General features: G+C 36.6%; 1 protein-coding gene across 2 annotated transcripts in view; it reads right to left on the reverse strand.

Annotated features, from left to right (window-relative positions):
• KCNN2 (potassium calcium-activated channel subfamily N member 2) overlaps positions 1-23,005 on the reverse strand; it is a 74,284-nt gene that overhangs the window by 21,651 nt on the left and 29,628 nt on the right. For both annotated transcript variants that reach the window (XM_064641760.1, XM_064641761.1), the window contains exon 4: positions 4,984-5,125. In XM_064641760.1, coding sequence (XP_064497830.1) covers positions 4,984-5,125 — 142 coding nt within the window. The remainder of the gene's footprint in view (positions 1-4,983; positions 5,126-23,005) is intronic.

A 23,005-nucleotide genomic window follows, 5' to 3' on the forward strand; every position in this document is an offset into this window, starting at 1 on the left:
ATTAAAGATATTTGATTGCTAAAATCTGATGTTTACCTTCTTTTTCTCTTTTTCAGGACTTATCCCAGAAGACATGCAGACCATGTTAACTATTCAGTTAGAATCTCCTTTTTTCTTTCCCTCTTTTTCTTACAATCTAGTAACTAGTAAATTTCAAAGATGATACAGTTCAGATTTTGCTACTTACAAAAGTCATACAGTTAAAAACTATGCCACTCTAGGTGCCATGTTTCTCTTCTGAATAGTTCTTTGTATTTGTTGGTAAGATCAGGCTGTCTGCAATAAAACTGTACATACAAACACCATAATTTAACCTTAAATGAGGAGCCCCCTATTCTCACAGAAGAAACACCTCATCCTCACCACTTTTTCATGATTCATAGGAAAGAAACTGTTATTGTTTAGAACTAAATACTTTGAATGGACATTAAAACTCACAGCATGAGAACATTTGAAATGAGATCTGATTAATTTTTGATTCAAAATTTAGAACTAATAAAAAGTAGTATCCCTAAATCCAGACTGTGCATATTGACTGCATTACAGCTACTCTAATAAGAATTCTTCATCTACATTAGTGGTATTCAAATCCTGTGGTTAAAAGATGAGAGTTAAAATATTTGCAAGAAAAAAACTCTAATCTTGTCCACCTTTACTGCATAAATTTAAGGACCTTTCCTTATTTATTTGCTTCTTTCATAGGCCTAACAATCTCTTTGAAGTTCATTTCAATAACAGAAGCAATTAAACTGTAATTTCAGCATTAGCAAGGCAGATACTTTGAAATAACAGCTATTTTATTTAAAGCAATCTTCATCAAAACAACTTGTGCACCCTGTGACAGGACAATTGCAGCTCATTCATTTTATTTGTAGCAACACAGGCTTGACCTACAGGTCTGCTTCTAACTGTTTACAGGTGGCTCTGCAGGAAGATTCTGCATCCTAAGCTTTGCATCATAAATTAAATGCGCCATCTCACCACATAATGCTGTATGTATAAAAGGAGAAATGTCCTCTCAAACCTTGCAACAGATCCTTTTATCTGGAATTGGAAGAATGGATTGCCATTATTTTATCTTCCATAACTATAAAAGCTTACAAAGGTCTATAAAAATTGTCCATCTCACAGGCTATAATTATGTATTGTCCCATATCCTCTCACACTTGCCCCCCCTCCCCAATTTCTACTGACCATCTTTAAATTTTTGCTGATTTCATTATACTCCTCATAAAGCAAGGAAAATTTTGCAAAGCACTCCACAGTCCTAACTCCAAAAAGCCATTAAGAAGGTGGAAGTGCTGCCTATACAAGCAGTTGTGCTTAGCAACTGGACAAGCAAAGTGCTCCACCTGTAGCTGAGATGCCCCTGCTGATGAGGATCTGAGAGATCTACTCGGGTGTGCACTGACCACCAGGCACAGTGTCTTCAGTGGGCAGACATAACCCCAATGAGCAGCACAACGTGCAGCCATGGGTTTCACCACTTCCTCTCTATCCTGTTCTGACAACAGCGAGAGCAGTCATATTTCTATCCATCTATCACAGCCTTGCAGACCTACCTAACGTATACAGAGGGCAGAGGACACATGTGCTATTTGATTTATAGTCCAACTGGGCCATTGTCCACTACTGCTGCCTAGTGAAGTCTCATTGGAAAAATACTTATTGGTAATCGAGGTGAGGTATCCAGTTCACTCTCACTCGCTTGTCTGTAAAGCATCTCTGCATTAACCCATCTTTGTATTGTGCTGTGCCAGTATTTTCTTGAAAATTTCACATATTTAATCGCTTTGCAAGATCAGAAAGTAAACTGTTCAATATGACAATACTTTCTCACTATTTGCCTTCTTTGTTCACAGGACTTTTTTCCCCCCCGTTTTTCTAATACATTAATCAGACTTCTTTGCTCTCTTACTCTCAACAGTTCTCAAAGCATTTTTCCTTTTGGTATAATCTGAATATGTGTAAAGATTTTTTACCAGTAGTGCACATTTGTAGAATTCCAAAGATGCCACTTGAACCAGTACCTCAAGAGAGCAGTAGTTACAGCTCCAAAAGCCAGCTCAACTTGGTGCCACCAGCAAACTGCACAAAGTCCACTTCCCAGGCTGGAGTACAAGGCAGAGTTCAGCCCAAGTCCTCCATTTACATTGCACAGAAAGCAATTCCTGAGGCCAAAGTGGGAGGACAGCCAGGGCACCTGGGCTCTTCTTTTCCCAAACAAGGCCTCCATGGGCCATCAGTTCTGAGAAACCAATTTTAACTCTTCAGTGGTCTGTGTAACTTCTCCTGTATTCACGAGTATTTCTATTTATTCTGCCTTCTATCCTTTTTAACAGGAACCTTACCCAAAAGAAAACACTCAATGGTATTTTTTATTGGTTACACTAATCCAACAATGTATTTGCTACTTCAGATCCTAGGGAACTACACTTTTCTTCTTAAAATCACATATACAGTTGCATTTTGCTACGTACATTCAACAGTTACCCTCATGTATCTTTTAATTAGACCATCAATAACTCCTATTGAAATAAAGATCACTAGGTTTGTTCTTTTAGGATCTTATATTTTTCACAACAAACATTAATTAGTTACTGTACAAGTTTCAGAAGAGTAGCTGGTTTTAAAGAATGATATTGAAGACCTATAAGCTTTTTGGTATTGCAGGTTAGGCTGGAAGAGAGTTCATTATTACGTTCACTGTTTCATACTTTGTATCTCTCAGATCCTTTATAAAAACAAAACAAAACAAACAACACCCCCCCCCCCCAGTAATTTTATCATCTGACTTTTTCCTATTGCTCCATAATTTTTTTGTCAAAGATGACATTAATGCAATTAGAGGTGAGGCTTTCAGAATTGTTTTACCTATCATCACATCCTAGCTACTTGGCTCATTTTTTTATTAAGAATGCTATCTGTCTCTGGAGGTATTTATCCCAAACTCATTACCATGAGAGACTGGAGACTTTGTGCATCCAAAGCAGCTGCAGAATTTATGACCACTAAGAAAAAACAATCACAGACACAAAGGTGAGTATCATCCATACATTTTACAGGTCTATCAATTGTGAAAAAGCAATGCCATGTGTGAAAATAGTATAAAAAGTAGTATATATAAATTTGTACTTTAGTTGTTCACGGAAGCAACTGCCAGAAATAATCTGAATCCAAGCAGTGCTATCATAACTGAAATGACAAATCCATTTTATTATTTCCAATTCTGTGTCCTTCATTCACATGTGTATAGAATAAAATTTGCAAAAATATGTACTATGTTTTTCTAATTTTATTTTTACTTTGTTTTCATCATAATAAAATCATAAGCTGATCCACAGATATTTAAAATAACAGTCCAGCTGTTACTATCCATTTGCACTAGCAGAAATGCATTTGTGTGAAACCCATAGATGATTATTACCAATACTATTATTCTCATTGCACTTCTGCAGGGCTTTGAAAGATCCCAGATTTCTGTGTAATACTTGTTCATAATGAAATTCTGCAAAGTCTTGAATAATTTGAGTGGAAAAAAATGATCTTATACCTGCACTTTCAAGTATTTTCTTCTTAATTAACAGTGCCTGGGAAGAAGGAAAGCTTTATAACAGGGTTCTGTCCCCATTCTGCATGTCCCTGTGGCAATATACACTGCTTCTCCATATTTTTCCTAATGAATTTATGAGCACATTTTATTCTCTCTGGCATCAAAATCTAAGAAAGACAAGCAAAGCCAAATACCCCAGAAGATGGCAGATTTGAGCTCAGCCAACGGCCTTTACAAAAGCATTCTGAGTCATTCTGCTTTCAGCCTGTACTTTCCAACTGCAGTGCAAACTGTATTTAAGGAGATATGCATCTGCCACCATTGGCAAAATTTACTGCAAGTCTTTCTCAATAAAGTCAAAGACCTTAAACCAATCAGTTTGTTTTTTTTTTTTTAAAAAGCATTTAAATAAAAATCTTTATAAACATTAAAAAAATGCATTTGTCTATTTTAGTCTCTGGACGTAAAATACACACTTACAGAAAAAAATTTACCAAAACGTCTGTTCAAAAGGGGCAATGATTTGATACCATCTGTGGTCAGCCATAATCCCAATACAAGTGTTTTAACAGAGGTAGATATTGGAACTGCATTAATTACAACAGACAAAATTCAGATGTAAGTATGTATCTTATTGTTATACACAGTGTTACATGACAATCATTCTGCCTCTCTCATTGACAGGGACATTTATACAGAAGTTGATATAAATAAAGGTGGCAGAGTCCTGAAGTTGTTTACTTCTAATTTACTGCAGATACATGCAAATTTCCCAGACATTGTAATACCTTGGCTTACTCCCTGCCTAACTTTGACCAAATGGTGTAATATTGAAAAATTAAACCTTGACATGAAATATTGAGTCTGCATGGCCTAACAACTGCTGAATGATATCAATGGTAGCAAAACCTCTTACGGTGCAAACTGCACAACTTAAATCCACTTAAAGCAATGGAATGCTATGGATAGTATAAGACTTGTAAGAAATAGATTAGAAAACTATGCTCAAGCAAAAGGCTTTAGGAGTTTCACCACCATCATGTTTCTTTGTTTACAAATAACTTAATTTTAAGAAAGGAAAGTCAGACCTGAAGATTCATTATTAGTATTTGTTCAATTACACATGTCCAAAGATGATCAAGATGATATGATACCTTAACATTTAATGAAAGAATCTACTGCGATTTCTGAAGCTATGAATTATGTCAGGGTGGACTTTGTTTCTCAGTATTTCATTATGCAGCTGCTAAATTTTACCTAAAGAAGAAGAAAACTCCATTCCATGACCAGGAATGAAAGACTATGGGAATGGTCTGAGTAAGTGTATATACTCTGCAAGACAGTAAATAAATGTTTCTTTTTGACTACAAAAAGTTTTGGGATTAATTGCAGCAAATGTAATCTCATATGCAATGAATAAATTCACTCACCATGATTCCAGTAAGTAAACAGACTCCTTTCCCACAGTATGTATTAGGTACCATATCCCCATATCCAATGGATAGAAAAGTTATTGAAATCAACCACATTGCCCCAAGGAAGTTGCTAGTAACATCCTGTTGATCGTGGTATCTGAAAAGAAGAAGAAAACAATTTCTTCATCATGAAAACAATTATTAAACTTTCGTGCTGCCAGAAAGAAATTGCATTAACTTGTCATATGATCATTCTTGTATTCTATCTCCTTCTTAAAAGCAGCTCTAAGGAATTAAATAAAACTCAAATGCAATTACATCAGCAGTAAAGAATCAGAAGGTATAAAAATAGAACCAGCAGTAGAGATACTTGTGATGGTTTATAATTCAGGATTTGGTTACTATCATTAAAAAAGCTGAAATCTCCTGTTTTAATAGAATGCCTTCATTGGGAGTACAGGTCCTGCTACTACTCTTCAGTAGCATAAGACACCAGTCTACTACAGTAGCGGTCTGAGGCAAATATAAAAGTGAGAGAAGGCTGTGAGCATAAGCAGACAGCAGTGCACATCTTCATCTCCTTGGCCTAAGTCTATGATCACAAATCTAATCATGAGGTATTACATAAATGCTGTCTTAGACAACCTATGGCCTACCCTCGCCATCTACATGTTCAAGATAAATAGAAAAATATGCTATCATATTTCTCATCATCAAAAGATCTTTACCTTAAATATAGCAAAGCCACCCTTTTGTGTTAGGTCAGCTATTAAGTGAAATTTCATTATGTGCCATTTGTTGTCTTGTTTTCTTTGAAGCGACAAATGAACATATTCCACTACAATATTGAAACTACGTTCAGATTAATAACCTTGTCTTCACATAACATACGTACCTAATAGATTGTGAAGATATAAGGACACATTTTACATCTAAAAACCTGTTGTCACCACTAACTCTGTGGAGGAAAAATGCCTAACGGCCTAAGATAGGTGGAATTTTGCTCCCTGGACAGAGCAGCTTTCCCACAGAGAACCTCTGTGGCAGCCACTGCAGACTCAAGGTTGCAATCACTCCTGCAGCTGCTGAGAAGTCTCAGGTTAATTACATGCTGTTAGATTCCCCAAGGGTATTACTTTACCCAGTTCCTAAATCCATGTCTTACAGTGGGTCACAGAGGGTCATTAACAAATTAGTTCACAAATCCGTAAACAACCCGCTCTCCCCAACTTAAATAATTGCTTGTTTTCCTCCCTTCTGGACCGCAGTCTCTGTGACGGAGCAAGAATGCAGAAGGAGCACACAGGGTCTCTCAAGAAATTCCTTATTCTATCACTTGTAAGATATTCACTATAAATGTCTGCAAAACTCTGCCTTCAAAGTCCCACCTATGCCCTGATAATTACAAATCGTAAGAACTCTTCGAATACCATAGACCACAGCAATCACTCCAAACAAGCCTGTTCCGTATTTCACATGTACTTTTATCTCTCCTGGTATCAGTGTTGTCTCTCACATACTTTATACAAGCTTTTGAAGATTTTTTTGTTCTGCTTCAAACAAAACCTAGAACAATGTTGAAGAAGCCCACATTTGGAGTCCTAAAGATGACAGTGACACAAATAATGACAACCACAACAGCAACAAGACTAGTAAAAAAAATGACAGTAAACTTGATATAGCTTATGATCACAGTACTCTGCACAACAAAAAACAATTGGACATTGTTTTTTTTTCCAGTGTGCATTCAATGTTATGGATTTTAGTCTCCACTTAACAAACTTAGCGAATAATGGCTGTGAAATATATGGATACAGGGAGAAAAACACAGTCATCTCATCCAGAAGGCAAGAAGAAAGCATATGTATCTAATCATGCTACTCCCTACAGAGCATTATGCAAGTGATATGACCCGTAGGGTCTGGATGAGCTTCACAGAAGGGCACTAAAGCCACAAAACATTCTTCTAAGGCTAGCAACTCAGTTAAATAGTAGTAAATGCTCACATAAATATTTATAATTCATTTATTTAATGCCTCTCTTTGGATTTTGAGCCCAGCCATTTTCATACTTCTGATAAAAAACAGGTTTTTCTGTGATGATGAAAATGGATTGCAATGCTTTTGACTTTTTCTACATTTTGTCCAAATAGTTAACATCCTTACAAAATTTCAGCACTACACAGTGATAATTATAGACATCTTAATAAGACTGAAAACATTCAAAGACAGCTCACTGAGTTCCAGAAAAAAATACCAGTTTCACACAAAGAATGCCAAAACATCTCTCTTAAGCCTTGAACAATAAAGGGAAAAGATAACGGAGTCTTTATTCACTTATGATCCTTTACTCATTTCAGAAAACATACAAGCCTACATACACAAAGATTCTTTTTAAATAGGTGACACAGGGTTAAATTTTAAAAGGCACATGAGAAGTTTTTCGAGTTTCATTGGAGACACAGAGACAATTAAGGTTTCCTAGATAAACTGCTTGTTAAAGCCATCTGCATCCATATTAGGTACCACACTTCAAAGACCTGTTCAAATGTTTTCATCTTGTTAGCTTAGGACTGCTGGATTTCCTACTCTGAATATTTCACCTGGTTGTGACTTTAAGGGTCTAGTTCAGCAATTAAATGTTGTATGCTTATTTTAAAAATCATCAGCAATACTTATGAATGACTTTGACTAAGAAACAAAGGATACTTTGTGCCCTCCCTATTGCCTCAACTGCTCAAGCATGACAAAGCGTGTAAATTACCTAATTTGCCTAACTTAATCTTTCAACAAAATCTAAAAACTTTCTCTTACACTGTACAGGGAAAGTTGGAGGGGTGTCTTCTCAAGTTAAAAATCCATAAGCAAAATAGAGACAATCTAAAAGGGTGTCACTCTCCTGAGAATCCCATAATTTCTTTGCCAGATTTACAGGAAGGTATTTTACTTTTGTCTTGTATACTTTTCCAACTTCAGTCATGATTTTTGCATCTCTGTGATTAGAAATTCTGGTGCATGTTTACACCGTTCTGATTTTCATAAGATTACAACTGTGCCAGCATACATTTCCAAGTGCTCTACTATGTCACTAGGCACTACTACCACTTGGGATTTAAGCCTGAATAAGCAAAGACAAGGGAGTCTTCTGCTGCCCTGTGTCCACAGTCAGGTAGAAAATGATTACATCTATATCAAAGCAGGAAAAGTAATTTCTTCAAAAAGTATTAATTACAGCATCTTATTTGTACAGTCATGGAAATGGCTAAAAATTAAAACTGGAGGCATGTAAGTTTGTTTTGAGGAGGGGGAAAGAAATCAATACACTGCCTTTTATTACTTGCTTTCAGTTATCCCATCACTAAAGACTGAACTTCTCAATTTATACAGGGAATAGTAAAATGGAGAGAGTAGAAGTTAAACTTTCCCATGTGTTTCTATAATTGCAGCTCTAATGTATGACACTGAAGTCACCAGAAGACCCAAGAAAAGTAATTCCTACCACTGTATCTTTCACTTCACTATTGAGACTATCCCCAGTAGAGTCAATTGCAGTGGATGCTATCGTGAGGGGAAAAGGCATCCACACAAACAGCTGGAGCAGAGCTGTCTCACTCACTGCCAGTCATCATATGCCACTACATCTCCAAATTCCAGCTGGACTGTGAAAGGCAGCTTGGATGTAATACATTTCAGAATTCACCTGTAGTTTTCCTAAACTATCCATTCGCTCTGTATCTGAGAGTTCTGAGATCTGACAGGAAAGCACTGTACTATGAACAGATTGGAAACCCAAAAGCTCAGGAAGCAAAGAAAAAGAAACAAAGATTTTCTTTCAGTGACAGAAAGCAAATCTGTCACTGAAATGGAAACAAATTCCAAAACAGAAGATTTGATAAAGATTTTTATTTTTATTAAGATTTGGATTTTTAAAACTAGAATCCCTACAATTATATTGATTTAAATATTTAAAGTCCACTATTCTTAGTCAATAAAAACTTGCACCAGAAATACAGTGAGTCACTTGAAGATAGGAGCTAGTTAAAACTGCAGCTATAGACACACAGCCTTACATGACAGCAGAAATAAGGGTCATTTAGAAAACTGATGTATTGCCCCAAAGCAGAAAAACCACTGGCTGAAGTGGTCACACAGGCATAAGAATTATTTATCACACTCCTTTTCTAATAAGAAATATGCTAGCTCAGGTGGTGCTGCAGCTGGACCACACTACTCACCAGGTAATCATCATCCTGTGAAACACCACTATCCAGTTCTCACCAACTAGCATATGTAAGTCCTGACACTACTGTAATTTAAACCAAAAATAGCGGAATGATTATATTTGTGTAAAAATAGCATTGCTTGATTCCTTCTTATGCCAAACTGAGTGGGAGTTTTACAACTCATCTCAGAGAAACATAAATATATTCCTCATCTGACAATACTGCAGTGGCTTTGGTTGTCAAAGAAGTATTTCAGTTTCTGCATCAGACAGTACTCCTTTACTTCTGGTATCACTATTGGTATCATGATTTTCAGTACTGCTTCCCTTCCAGAACCATGTTTGTATGTGATGATGTTTCATTTAATTTGGTAAACATCATTTTTTTAGCTGCACACAATCATCCCACATTCACATCTTGACATCTAAAACACATTCATCTTAAAAAGTGATGAATAAGAATAAATCAAGTACAACATTAAGCTTGACCACTGATGCATCAATTCACACTTAGCATCTTCATTTCAGTTTGTCTTGCCTCCATGGACAGCCTCTGATTACTTTCCATCTTTGTTTTTGCTTTCTTGAACAAGTCAAGGAAAGAACTAAAAAATATTTGAAAAGATGACCCCTTTTGTAGGAAAGAAAATGGCCTGCTTTTACCATAATAATTAAGAAATTCCTGGCCTGTACTGGAATGGCAATCCAGGCTGAGTTTTGTTTTGTCAAACCTTAAAAACTTTTAGACTAGTAACAGCTGGAAACAGGCTCAGTCCATTACACCAGAAGCTTGTGAAGATGCTGTTGAGACACTGATTGATCTAACCAGCTATTAGAGCTCCCCCACAGTATCAGGCCATTCCGTTACTAAGTGCCTCTTTAGTCTTAGTTATATGGCAGGTACTGGCAGCTTTTTAGCTGTTAATACAGTGATGATAACAGACAGGACTTTTTATTTCTTTTTACTTTCTCCTGTTCAAAACAAAAAAAAAAAAAAAAAAAAAAAAAAAAGAAAACCTCAGCAGCACTAGGAAAGAACAGTGGTGCTGACTCCTACTATGATGGCAGAATTTTTGCCTGCCTTGTCAGGTTTAGGATCAGAAGGGCAGCTTGAAGAAATGCACGCTTGTCCCATTCTTTTTATAAAATATCTGTTGATGTCCCCCAAATATTTATGAACATGAGCAAAAATGTTCTTTTCACAAAAACTGCTTCATGAAAGCACAGAACACCACAAAAAATTACTGGATTTCAAACAGATTGACTCACATCAGTAGCAGTTGTGAACCTAATCAAAAGTAATGGATGAGAGTAAGCTCTCTGGATTGCTTCTAACATGGTCAAAAATCTTCATGATTTTTCTGCTACAAGTATTTGCTCGCTGTTTATAGAAAGCTAAAAAAACCCCAAGGAATATGAAGCATCATTACATTATTAGCATAAGTTACTACGTTAGCTAAGATGGATGAAAAAATAATCTAAAAGAAAAGAGGACAGAGAAGAGAGAAATCACACAAAATCAGAAGGGTGAGATGGCATGTTTTAAGAAATGTTATCATTATTCTTGAATATAAATTGTAGTTTAAACATAAGGGGGAAGACAAAATTACTAAAACTCCTAGCTGCTGCCATACCCACCTGTCAGTGCTTTGGGCAATGGGTAACCTACCAGTAGTGAAACAAGGAATTAACTGCCATTTTTTCAAAGGGTGTCAAGCTATTCTTTGTCCTCAACTGGTGGGGGTCTTGCTTTGTCTTCCTGGTGTGTAGAGAGATGATGTTCTGCTAAATCCTTATATCTGTCTGCAGCCATAGTAATGGAAAGATACCCCATCTTCCCAAAAGAAGCCATTCAGCTACAAGCACAAAGTTGCTGAAGCTTCTTAGAAGTACCTTACGTTCTTGGAGTTTTTTTAACTTGCATTCAGCAATAGTTTGAGTGCTAGGGAGAATCTTTGGAATCAATTCTATGAGTATTGGGAAATTTGGAAAGCTTTACATTTGTTACAGACAGCAATCCACTAAGAAGAATAAAGGCAAAGAGAGGAGAATTCAGTATCAATGTACGAAAAAGAAATTCTGTGAATAAAGTGATAACTACTGCTTCAGAAGGTCTTAGACTACATGAAAACATTAATACGTCTTATTGAAATTTTCACACAGTTTGTTTAAGGAGAATTTTTTCTTGCCTCAATTAAGAAATACGACCAGCACTCTCAACCCATCCCACTCTCTTTTGTATATATCCCCCAATACAGGCATATTCTTACTTCCTACTGTGTTCTTTTCATCAGTTTCAAGCTATTTTGTTTCTGCAGTGGCATAACTGAAGTCAAATTGACAACAGTGGGACTAGGAGTTCCGCTGTAGTGTTTTAGGGGTTTTTTGAGTTTGGTTTGGTTTGGTTTTTTGTTTGTTTGTTGTTTTGTTTTGGGGTTTTTTTGTCTGGTGGTTTTTGTTTTTTTTTCATTTCCTCAGATCATCTTTCAAAATGTTCCCATTTAGTATTTGCATGATCATCCATTTCAAAATTCTTACTTTGACTTTGTCTTTATCTCACATTTCAGATTTCAATAAAGCTTTTCTGGAATGAATATTATTAATTATCTCAAGAAGCATCCTAATAAAATTGATAAGCTTATGAAACTCAAAAAACCATAAAACATTATTCTTCTACTCTTCAACATGTAGAAACATAATGAAATGTTTGTTTGGGAATTTAAACTTAACTATAACATATATTTACTTCCAACATGCTTGTTGTGACTCAGTAGAATAATGAATAATGCTAAAGATCTCAGAAAGCTGTACAAAAAGTCCTAAACAATCCTTAACGCCTAAAGACCTGAATAAGCTTTGCCTGGAGCAAGTTTTTTTAAACCTATAATTTGACTGTTTTGAAAACCAACCAGGTTCACTGTGCCTAAACGTGGCTTATTTTAATAAAATGTACACAAGAGAAATGGAACAAAAAGTAAGGCCAGTATGAATATCTTTGTGTCTCTCAGAGATGAAAGCTATGACTAACAGTAGCAGCTGTCATGAAGGTTACATGACTGATTCGTCCCATTTCAAAAATCATATATTAATCACTCTTTGTGCAAAATTTTGCTTAATTTTTAAGTTTTTGGACTAAACCATTTTATTATATTCAGATCATCTTTCAGATAGATCTACCTTCTTCAGGCTATACAGAAGGCTCAGGAATTCAGCTTTTCTCAGGTATTTGTTTACATTTGATAACATGCTGTCAACAATAAAAAGAGTTGTCATGTTTCAAGAGGTTGCCTTTGGATTTTAAAAACTCACCTCTCTAGCCTTTTCCAACTCCTATATACATGTCCAGACTCCATGGTCACACAGCTCAATTCTTCATATAGCTCAAATGTTAAGAGGCAAACTCAGGCTCTAGTGGTTGTTGTTAGCTGCTGGATCAGGAGTACCAATCAGTACCAAAACAGTATGGTCTGGAACAACTTTTATTCACAAACTTTGGCGCACATATTACAATGTGCTCCACAAATTCCATCATATGTGACTTTTTTAGTCTTCACAAAAAAACCCACACTAGTACCTTTTTCAATGCAAAGTGGAACTCTGCTCCAGGTTCATAGTGCTCACAGCACAAAATACATTACTGTCATACCATTTGGGGCCTCATTTTTTGGAAATGAAATATCACATTTTAATTTTTTATAGGTCTCTGACAGACTCCCTGCATGAAGTTAAGATCCTTGTTACAGCCTGTCATTATTTTGGTGGTCTTCACCTTCCGCTCCATACTTCATGGTCTGATTAGCCTGCATGCTCAAAGTTCCAACTAAAAACAAGTGAACTCAAAGTCCTCTATAATGACACACAGGTTTAAAAATAAATCTCTTAAATTAGACATCCAAAAATTGCATAACACCAAAATTCTTCATTTTGCCAAATATAGCCGCATGTCCTGAGGCAGCAAAATAGCCTCTTAAATGCCTCAGCATCCATATGTGAGGCAACAAGGAAAAATTTTTAGTGCACAAGCAATCGATCAGGCTTTCCACACGGCCCAGGATAAAGAGCTGTTAACACCCTTTTTTCTCTTTAGCAGCTTAATGAGAGAGCATTGACCATGGGGAGTAAACTTGCTTTAAGGCTTTTCTCAAGCGCAACAACATTTTCATCTCACCGTTCCACCTGTTAGGATACAGGCTGTCAAAGTATCTCAAAATACATTTCTGAAGCTACTTGAACTCTAAATTAAATTCAAAATGGAGAGAGCATGACTCTAATTCAGTGGAGAGAGATACTGTCTGAAGGGTTTAGGATAGGAGCTGGTAAAGGGAACTTGTCCTTGACAAACACTCTTTTGAGTAAACATTAACTCTGCTTTCAAAGCAAAACTCAACAAGTAATCCAGAAAGGATGGAGACTGCAAACACATTGACTATTACAAATAAAATGAAATATCCAAGACCTGCTCTTTTTTTGGTTCTGTATATCTGTATATCTTCTGCAAAAGAAGTTACTATAAATACACATTTAATATACTATTAAAATAGATGAATATGAAAGAAGGAAACTGAAGTGACATAAGCAAGCTTGAGGGAAAACTATTTTTCAGCACCTTTTAGTCTTATTTAAGATATATAGGTGTGTGTATTTCCTTTCTGCAGCCACTATTTTTTACACAGGCTAATCTTTGAGATTTGTCAATACGATAAGAAGGAATTTTATTTTTAAGGTTTGCTTTAATTTTTCAAAGTATGCAACAGCACTGGTTAAAGCTGTGTTATGATAGAAATATGAATCATTCAAAATCAAAGTATGTCTTAATGAGCTCTACTGTGAATCATTCATTATATTTGCTAGCAAGTAATTCTATCCCCTCTAAAATTTTCACTTATCTTGCATATTGCATTTTGCATATCTGGGGATACCCTGTTACTATTTTATACATAAACTTCCTATGGAAGGAGGAAAGATTTAGGGTTTGTTTTGGTTTGGGTTTTGTTGTTTTTTTTTATTGAAATCATCAGAATCAAATGATATTTAAATAATTTGCTGAAGAAAAACTTCAGAAATAGAAGTTTTAGAAATTAGAAATAGAATTAATCATTATACACTTCAAATGAAGCCCACCTTTTTTTTTTTTCCTGGCATAAACCATCAGAATTAGGTAAAAGTTAGCCTTTTAGTGGGTGGACAAAAAAGGAGGAGGGGAAATTATACAGCAAAGATTATGCTGAATTCTTCAGGAAAACTTTCTGACAAACTGAGCACTCAAGTTATTTTTCTCTTATAGAACTAATTTCATTTATCATCACGGAAATTACTATTTTTAAATATCTTGGTTTTCTACAGCAGAAGCTGATGTACTGCCTTGTACAAAAAGGAACAAAGTACAAGTTCATGGCCATAAAGCCTCCTCTCTTTTTCTATTGATCCAATTTTCATGAGGATATCAACAATTTTACCAACATAAAATGTTCTCTAATGTAATGGACACTAGAAACAGATGCTAAAAATAAAATAAAATAAAAAAAAAAAAAAAAGCCCATGCCAATTTCCTTTCCCTTGGAAATAAAATAACAAAATACCAGATTAATCAAACTGTAAATTCTGCATAAATTGGAGAATAAAGCTGGTTTATATAGCACAGCAGCTTATAAGTAAAGATTTTTAAAAATCTAGACAGAATTTACTAAGTTTGAATCAGAGCAGAAGCCTGCGGTCAGGTCAATCAAAAGATTTCATGGATTGCCTCATATTTGGAGTAGCCTCACAGCCCGTATCATGAACACTGCTGGAGTCATATGCTTAACTTAAATCAGTTAAAGTGAAGTTGTTCCTTGAATATATTTTAATTTCCTTTATTAAAAGGAAAGACTGTTTTTAGAGTTTAACTCCTTTAAATCACACTGCTTGAAACTAGCTAGATTTTACCAAATATTTATAAAGATAATTGCAAACCCAAAGTCTGTGTACTTTTGAGAGTCAGTTGCAAGTTGTACCAAATCTCATTAACTGTTCATTTAGACAGGCAAGCACATAATCAAGGGTCATGCTTAACTAAGGATGTGTAGAATGGGAACATTTGAATTTGGGCCTGCTGTCTGTAACTTGCTATGAAAACTAGATTTAATTTTAACTAATTGCTCTTTTTTCAGACTGTGGAATGGTTCATAAAGGCTGTCAACATAATTAGTACTGAATTGCAACAAGGAGTACAAACAGGAAGAAGAAATGTAAAACAAACTTGAAATCTAATTTACAGTGCTCTCTTGGCCCTAGAACTGAGATGAGTTCACAGATGTGATAAACACAGGGATGTATAATACGCGTAAGCAGATCTAGTTCTAGGAAGAATGCTGCCCTTATGGAGTATTAATCCTCCTCCTTTCACTTATTTGGCACAATAGGCTTTCTGCAGGACTTCACATTTACAACAGAAACTCAGACTAATTGAGGCATTTTTAAGAACTCCAAATGTGACTGGAGAGCTAGAACCAGATACTTTTGAACTTTTCTGGTATCTTAACTGCTTCACCTGTTCTGCTTCATAAACAGTATCTGAAATTACAGTTTGAAAGCATCACAAAAGACACCAAAAAAGGTATATTTGTTTTGGGTATTTTCCCCCTCATTTTAAATGAGTAATGGAAACCAGCTTACAGGTCAAAGACATCTTGTTCTATTAGCAAAAATCCATGACATTAAAGAATAAACAAGTCGGAGATCTCAGCAGAAAATGCTTGGTTTGGAAAAAAAAGAATAAAACTAGACACTGAACTGAAGATGTTTGTCTCATTTTAGAGGAGTACAGGCCACTTTATATGTAAATTATATCTTTGCAGCTACAAAAGTTTCATTATAAAAATTTATAAACAAGTATATGATATATATATATGTGTACATATGTATACACTGAAAAGTTTTCCTCTATTTGTTTGACTACATTTGAGTGTTACCTCTGAGAGAACTCAAGAAATTATGTGACTAAAAGTAAAATTATCTTTCATCTTTAAAAGAAAAAAAACTTGGTTTTCTTTAGATTGTACCCTTTGAGTTTCAGAAACTCAGTCAGGAGTCCCCCAAAAGGAAAGAGGAGAAAGAATTCTAAGTATATGGGTTAAAAATCCCTGGAAAATGAGATATACAGTCTTGGTTTTCCATGCCATCCAGCTTCAGTCAATTTCTCCTTTAGGTTCTGGAGTTATGGCTGAAGAAGTAGGTGTGGAGCTGAGCTACAGCCACACAGACCTCTGCAGGGAATGGCTTATGTTTTTTGAATATCTTTCACAAAAGCATATGAAAGAAAAATGTAAGCAAGCAGAAATAACATTTCCTCTATTTTCACACCTCTCACCTTGTTCCTCAAAGTGAGTGTAGCTAGATTGTATCTCTACCTGTAAAATAATTTGAAACAATATAAAAGCATCAGCACTGTGAACAGAGTTTAATAACACTTTCTGCTCCCTAAGGTCAAGCCATTTTGTTATTCAGAACAGGGACATCACACCAAACAACAGCAGTAAACATAATTCTCTGCATGAAATAGACATAAAGAACTTAAATGACTTTGGTCAAGGTCACAAGAGATCTGTAGGATGGATTCTCTATTTCATGCTCTCTATTTCCAACAAACAGAACATCTTCTATATCACTAAATAATGCAATTTGCCACTAAAATTTGCATTGTTTAATGCTTTTATGACTTTATAAATTATTTGCATATATTTAGCATACTTTTGTTGGTACACTAAAACATTTGCTTCAGTGTTCTATACTATCAAGAATGCTAGTGCCACTTACCTCAATAACAGCAGGGTTAGGGTTGCTCCTACTAAAACTGTGCTAACATTATTCTAGTCTAAATTTTTATTTTCCTTCGAAAAAAATGAAAATGAACTGATAGAAGGTGTAGTAGAGATTACTGTGTCTCCAGCACACACTAGAACACCAGAACACAGCATCTGCTTCTTGGCCTATTATCTGTGCTAGAACTCATTTTCTAAAAATCAAGTGATATCACACTCCTTGACATCAGAAATACAATCACCAAAGGACAACAGTGTCCTGCTGTGGTACACTGATTGCGTCAGCAGGTCTTCTGCCTCCCAGCACACAAAGAATGAGGAAGGCAACACCGATGTGATCTGCTTGCAAGGAGCAAATACCACTCTTAAAGCAGTATTATCAAGAATTACCATGCATAACCTTTGTTAGATGCTTGTGGGCTTGAGAATTAACTAAATGTAACATATAATTTCCCTCTGAAAACCTTGGGAAAAAAGCAACTGTGAAAGACTGCAATTTAACATCAAAGTTTAAACAGTCGGGCTTACATTTTAGAAGCTCATTAGTCTGAAGGTGTATGATGATTTTCTGAAAAGATGAATGACTAAAAACAGAGTTAAAAGGAAAAGATATTTGGGCATGAATACTTGATCTGAAATCTCTGTTCACTTTCAGGCAATGTCGCATCTCTAATTTCAGATTGTGAGAAGCTTTGCCAGTTACATCCATTGCATTCTTTATGAAATAATAAGAGGTCACCTTTAACCTAAGGAATTAGAACATTCACTATCTTCTTTCTGAAATGTAGTGGAAAGATAAACTGTTTTTATCAGAAGGCTATTACTTAATATAAATAATTTGCAAAGTTGTTTCCCACATGTACTATTGCATGCCCAAAAACATGTAGTCCAGCCCCTGGACTGATACTAAGGTCAGAAAGAAAAATATTCCAGACAATTCTCAGGTCAGGGCAATTAATCTAGAGTGTCTACAAACTGGTAAATTTAGGTTATTCAATAACAACAAAGAACATAGTGACTGAAGGACACAGGAAAAAAATTAATGTCATCCCTCTACCCACCAAAAGTAAGACTTAAGCTTGATGGTGCACTTTCCAAACAGCACCTGCCCAGCAGTTGGTGTACCAATGCATTACAAACCCATGTTTAAGTTTCTCCCTCAGATGTACTAGAGCCAACTACTGAATTCAAAACAAAGCTGATGATCCTTCTGACATGACTGATTATTAACCAAAATACCTTCCATGCTCTGCCATACTTTTTGCCAGAGTTAACCAAGGGAGTAGCATCTTCCCTTTAGAATTCATGTCCTTTCATGGCCAGTCTTCATCAACAAAGACTTGGGAAAGGTCATTACCCTTCGAGCCTGTGCAGTGGATTTTTTAGGTGAGACACAGTGTGCGCTGAACTGAGCCCACCCTTCAATCCTGAGGTTCATCTGCCGGGGCCGAGCGAGCTTGGACGGTGGCAGCGAGGTCCTCAGGATGTAGGTTTGTTTAGAGTGACCTTCTCTTAGATGGATGGCCTTATAGGGCTGACGAGCTCCATCTGCCCAGGGAAGTCCCCTGACCGGGAATCGAACCGAGGCTGTGGTAGTGAAAGTGCTGCATCCTAACCACTGGACCACCAGGGGTCCCTAGAATTCATGTCCTATATCTATCCTATACCTACGAGAGAGGTAACAGCAGTAGAAAACAAGTCAGAAAAGGAAAACGTGCTCAGCCAAAATCCTCTTCTCTCCTCAATAAGCATTAAGTTGCAATGAGACTAAGATATTGTTTCTTCCTTCTTCAAAAAAATTCCTCTGTTAAACATCTTTACAGCAGCTAAGGTAACAATGTATTTTGACTATTTGAGGTTTCATTTCATTTAAAAAACATCCAGATCACATGGGACAGCTAAAAGAAAGGAAACCATGGGCAGAAAAGCATTACTGGCTCATAGCTCTTTCTGCAAGCAAAGACAAAGCACTCCTGTTAGGTCTCTCTCCTGTATTTATTAAAAGGATCATAGACTTTAAAGATAATAACTAGGCACTGGTTGAAGTCTTATGAAAAGCAATACTTCCATATCACATAACTGTTAACTCCTTGACAATTTACCCAGTTATTCAATCAGTACCCATTCCAGAACACGGATTTTCATGGCACAAACTAACTAGTTTATAGAGCATGAGATCACCAAGTTACAGTTCAATCATACAGGTTTTGACAGCTGAGTCCCAAACTTTTCAAGATTTTTAGTCACATCTCTGTTTAACTGTTTGCTCTACTGTGCAATGATAGAAGCACATTACTTTGAAACTGTGTCCCTTATGTCTTAGTCTGCCTCTGATCCTATAATGGAACATACAGCCAAAGATACAAGGGTGAAATAAAATCAGAGTTCAGCTACTGTGCTCAAGTAGCAAGATGCAAATGTTTAACCATGTTCCAAAATGGCTATGCATAACCGAGCAGTGCCTTGGGTAATACTCACTAAATTTTGCTTAAACTAAAAAGAACTACTACCCCTCTCCTTGAGAGGTATGGTCTGTAGCTCAAGGACTGGAGGTCATTCCCAATGATGAAAGCTATAAAGCCCTAAAAAAACTCCCAAACCAACCAACCAACCAACCAAAAACCAGAACCACAAAACAAACAAACAAAACCAAAACAAAGCCCACCCAACAACAAAATAGAAGGCCAGTCAGGCTGGTTGGTCTGACTGGGACCGGGGAGGACTTTCCAACCTTCAATTCCTCAGCAGCATGGCAAGAGGTGGCAATGCAGCAATACAAAGGGAGCTGCAGAGGCCAGACCTTCACTGCCAGCTCACTCCTGCATGGCCAGCAAAGTCTCTTTGGTTTCTTAATGGGATGGTGAATGTCCTAATATTTGTTCTAGTAATTCACTAAATTCCAGCTTAGCTTTTGGGTGGTTTACTCACTAGTAAGTAATATCTGTTTTGCACTTTCAAGCTGCACACACCCTGCTTGTAGAGTTCCTTTTGAAGATGCCTGAATTATCTGCCCCAAAAGAGGGATTACAGCATTACAGATAAGGAAATTGAAGCATAAATGCAGGAAGTGAAAACCCTTGAATTGCTGAGATGGGTCTGGAAAAGAGAGACTTTAGTATCCCAATCTTATATACAATCCCAATCTTTGAAAGATTAAATTCATTTATTCAGTCTTACACACAACTCTCAATTCCTAGGTTTTTAAAACCTTTCTGCTTTGACTCCAAGGTTGCCTAAAACTCAAAATATTTTTAATGCAGCCAGTCTAATGAGACAAAACAAATACTATGGAACTACATTTGTATCTACTCAGGTTTATAATTATTAAGAATATTCTTTAGCATTATTATGGCCTGCTTTATTACACTATTGTAACAAAATAAGCACTGGTGAACAATACATCATTGCATTCCTAAGACAGGGACAGACAGTCTTGCAGTTCTGGCATACACACAATATTAATTCCATTCACTTTATATTAAGTGAATAATTTGTTTACACTTCCAGGTAATCACATTTATCATAGAACAGCACATTAACATTAATATTAATAAAAATCTTCTGTTCTACAGCTACAGATTTTATAATTCTGCCATTTCTTGTTTATGTATCACAATATGTTTTATTGCTTCAAAGACAGCATACACTGTTTTTTACTGCTATTTTTCACCTTTTAAGTAGTCTTTTGCAAGTCAAAGTTATCAGTATTTAGTGAATTAATGGATTCAATAAAACTTTTGAAAACAAACAACCCTTCCCCTCAAAAAACCAGCTATGTTATTCACAGTTATTGGCAGATATTCTTCTTCTCTCTTTTTCTTTTCTCTTACACAGAAGTGCACTCAGACAGACATTCTGAGGTGATGATAACATTGATTTTCATGCACATTCATGACAGTAAGAGTGCTGCAGATCTTTTTCTATCATGCACTCCTATTTCCCACTATTGCAAAACCTATTTTCAGAGCTGTATACAATTAGTGACACTTAATTACTGATACTTAAGTTTGTACCCAAAGCTCATCCCAACAACTTGGCATGATTTGCATGATTACACAGGCAGGACACAATCATTTTAGCCCCATTATTGAAGGCCTTTAAGCTAATGCAAGCCCATGGGCTTCCACAGATTCTGCATCAGGTTTCAAACCAGGCTATAGCCCCATGCCACTGCCACCCTCTATCACTGTGTGTGTTCTTATTTAGGTAGCTGCTACTCTGGAACATTTGCAGTAGGTTTTACCTTCATTGCACCTTCCCAGTGATTAGGGATTGGTCTCTTTTGCTGTCAAGCCTGGCAATAGAAGATGCACTTAAGCCTCGTGTCACAAACACCCTATAGGAAAGCACAGTACAGAGACCTCTGTTTCGTGCCAGGCCTTTCCAGCTTAGCCTGATGTAGGACTGCAGCACAGTGCTGTGCACAGTGCCTGCACACACCTAACAGCAGCACAAGGTCACTGATCCTACTAGGCAATGGACTTTAAGGCCCCACCACCAAACTGACATGAACATATCTTCCTCTCTGCAAGTGAGACCTGACAGGCTCTCACCTCAGGCTGCTCCACACGGGCAGTGAGCAGGCAGGGGAAACAAGCCAGCTAGCAGGGCGTGATTCCTGCCTGGGCAGTGTTCTCAGCACGAGCTGTCAGCACGGTCAGCATTGATCAAAACCGAACAGTTCCTCTTGAACTGCTCTAGGCATTCATCTTCATTTGAATGCCACCAACTTTCAGAAGTGTTTAGCTCCTTTTTTTCCTCAATAGAAAGTATTACATTAATTAGTACTGCAATATCATATATGTTAGTGCTATTCTTTGATACCACTGTGCCAAGCAGTGTGCAAACACAGTTCAAAGACAACCCCCAACACAGAAGCTTGCAACTTAAATAATCCAAGACGCTTGTCCAATTCACATTGCACTGATAGCTTGAGTTTTCCATTAATATACTTCAATTCAGTGAACCACTCCTGCGGAAACCCATAGGAATTCTGCCCATGGATTTCATTTACCACAGAACAAGGCTTAAAAAGAAATACTGGATATCAATCAGTTTTAGAGAAAAACTGCAAGTAGATTCACGTTCTATTTTCTAATTGAGGAATGTTCTTGATTGATCAGCCTATAAGTTCTGAACTAGCATAACAACACCGTTTTCAGAAACACAAATGTAGGTGATAATACACACCAACACTTGCACAGTTAAAATACGAAGAAAGTGATGTATCATGGCCCTAACTCCAAAATCATTCTTAGTGAGCACTGCACAACTGAGAACAGTGAGATCCCAGGAACACAGACGCACCCCACTGATAGTGAGGAGGAAAAAGGAGAACAAACATCTTTTAAAAACCTAATGCATTTTTTCTGATTCAGTTGCCCAAATACAAATGTCTAAAACACACTACAAATGTTTGAATGAAGGGTATCCCACTGGGGGAAAATTGAGCAAATGGCTCTGGGAGGCTGAGTTGCCAGCTGGGGTTTAACCAGGACCATCAGTATAAATAAAATGAAAAGGAGTCTGGATTTCAGTCCAGAAATACCATTGAAGTTTTTCCAAAATACTAATATCAGGATATGAGAATTCCTGGGGTTTTGTGCCAAAACAGGGAAGAGCCTTGTCACTTGCAATGAATTTAGAAGGCAAAACGTACTTCATTCTACCACTCTGACACTCTTCCTTTGACTAACAATCTTTTTTTAATATATAAAAGCACTTAAAAAAGAAATACAAATACTAAGGGTGAGTTTCTTGGAACAGAAAAAAAAAGTGATAGACACAACCTTTGGCCTGACTCTTCAGAGACAGCTGCATGTGACAAGCATGCCCCTCTCACAGACTGCTGCAGGGGGTATCATGTCAAGGTAAGACTCCCTAATCCTTGCCATACACATCACTCGAGTTTGGTAGTGCCTATTTCCTGCAGCACTAATTTCTTACATTCAGCAAGACAGATCAAGTCATGCAGACAGAACTGTGCCCTTTTCTACTACCACTAAGACAAAGAAGAT

This window comes from Pseudopipra pipra, chromosome Z, assembly GCF_036250125.1.
Source record: "Pseudopipra pipra isolate bDixPip1 chromosome Z, bDixPip1.hap1, whole genome shotgun sequence".
Classification (NCBI taxonomy): Eukaryota; Metazoa; Chordata; class Aves; order Passeriformes; family Pipridae; genus Pseudopipra; species Pseudopipra pipra.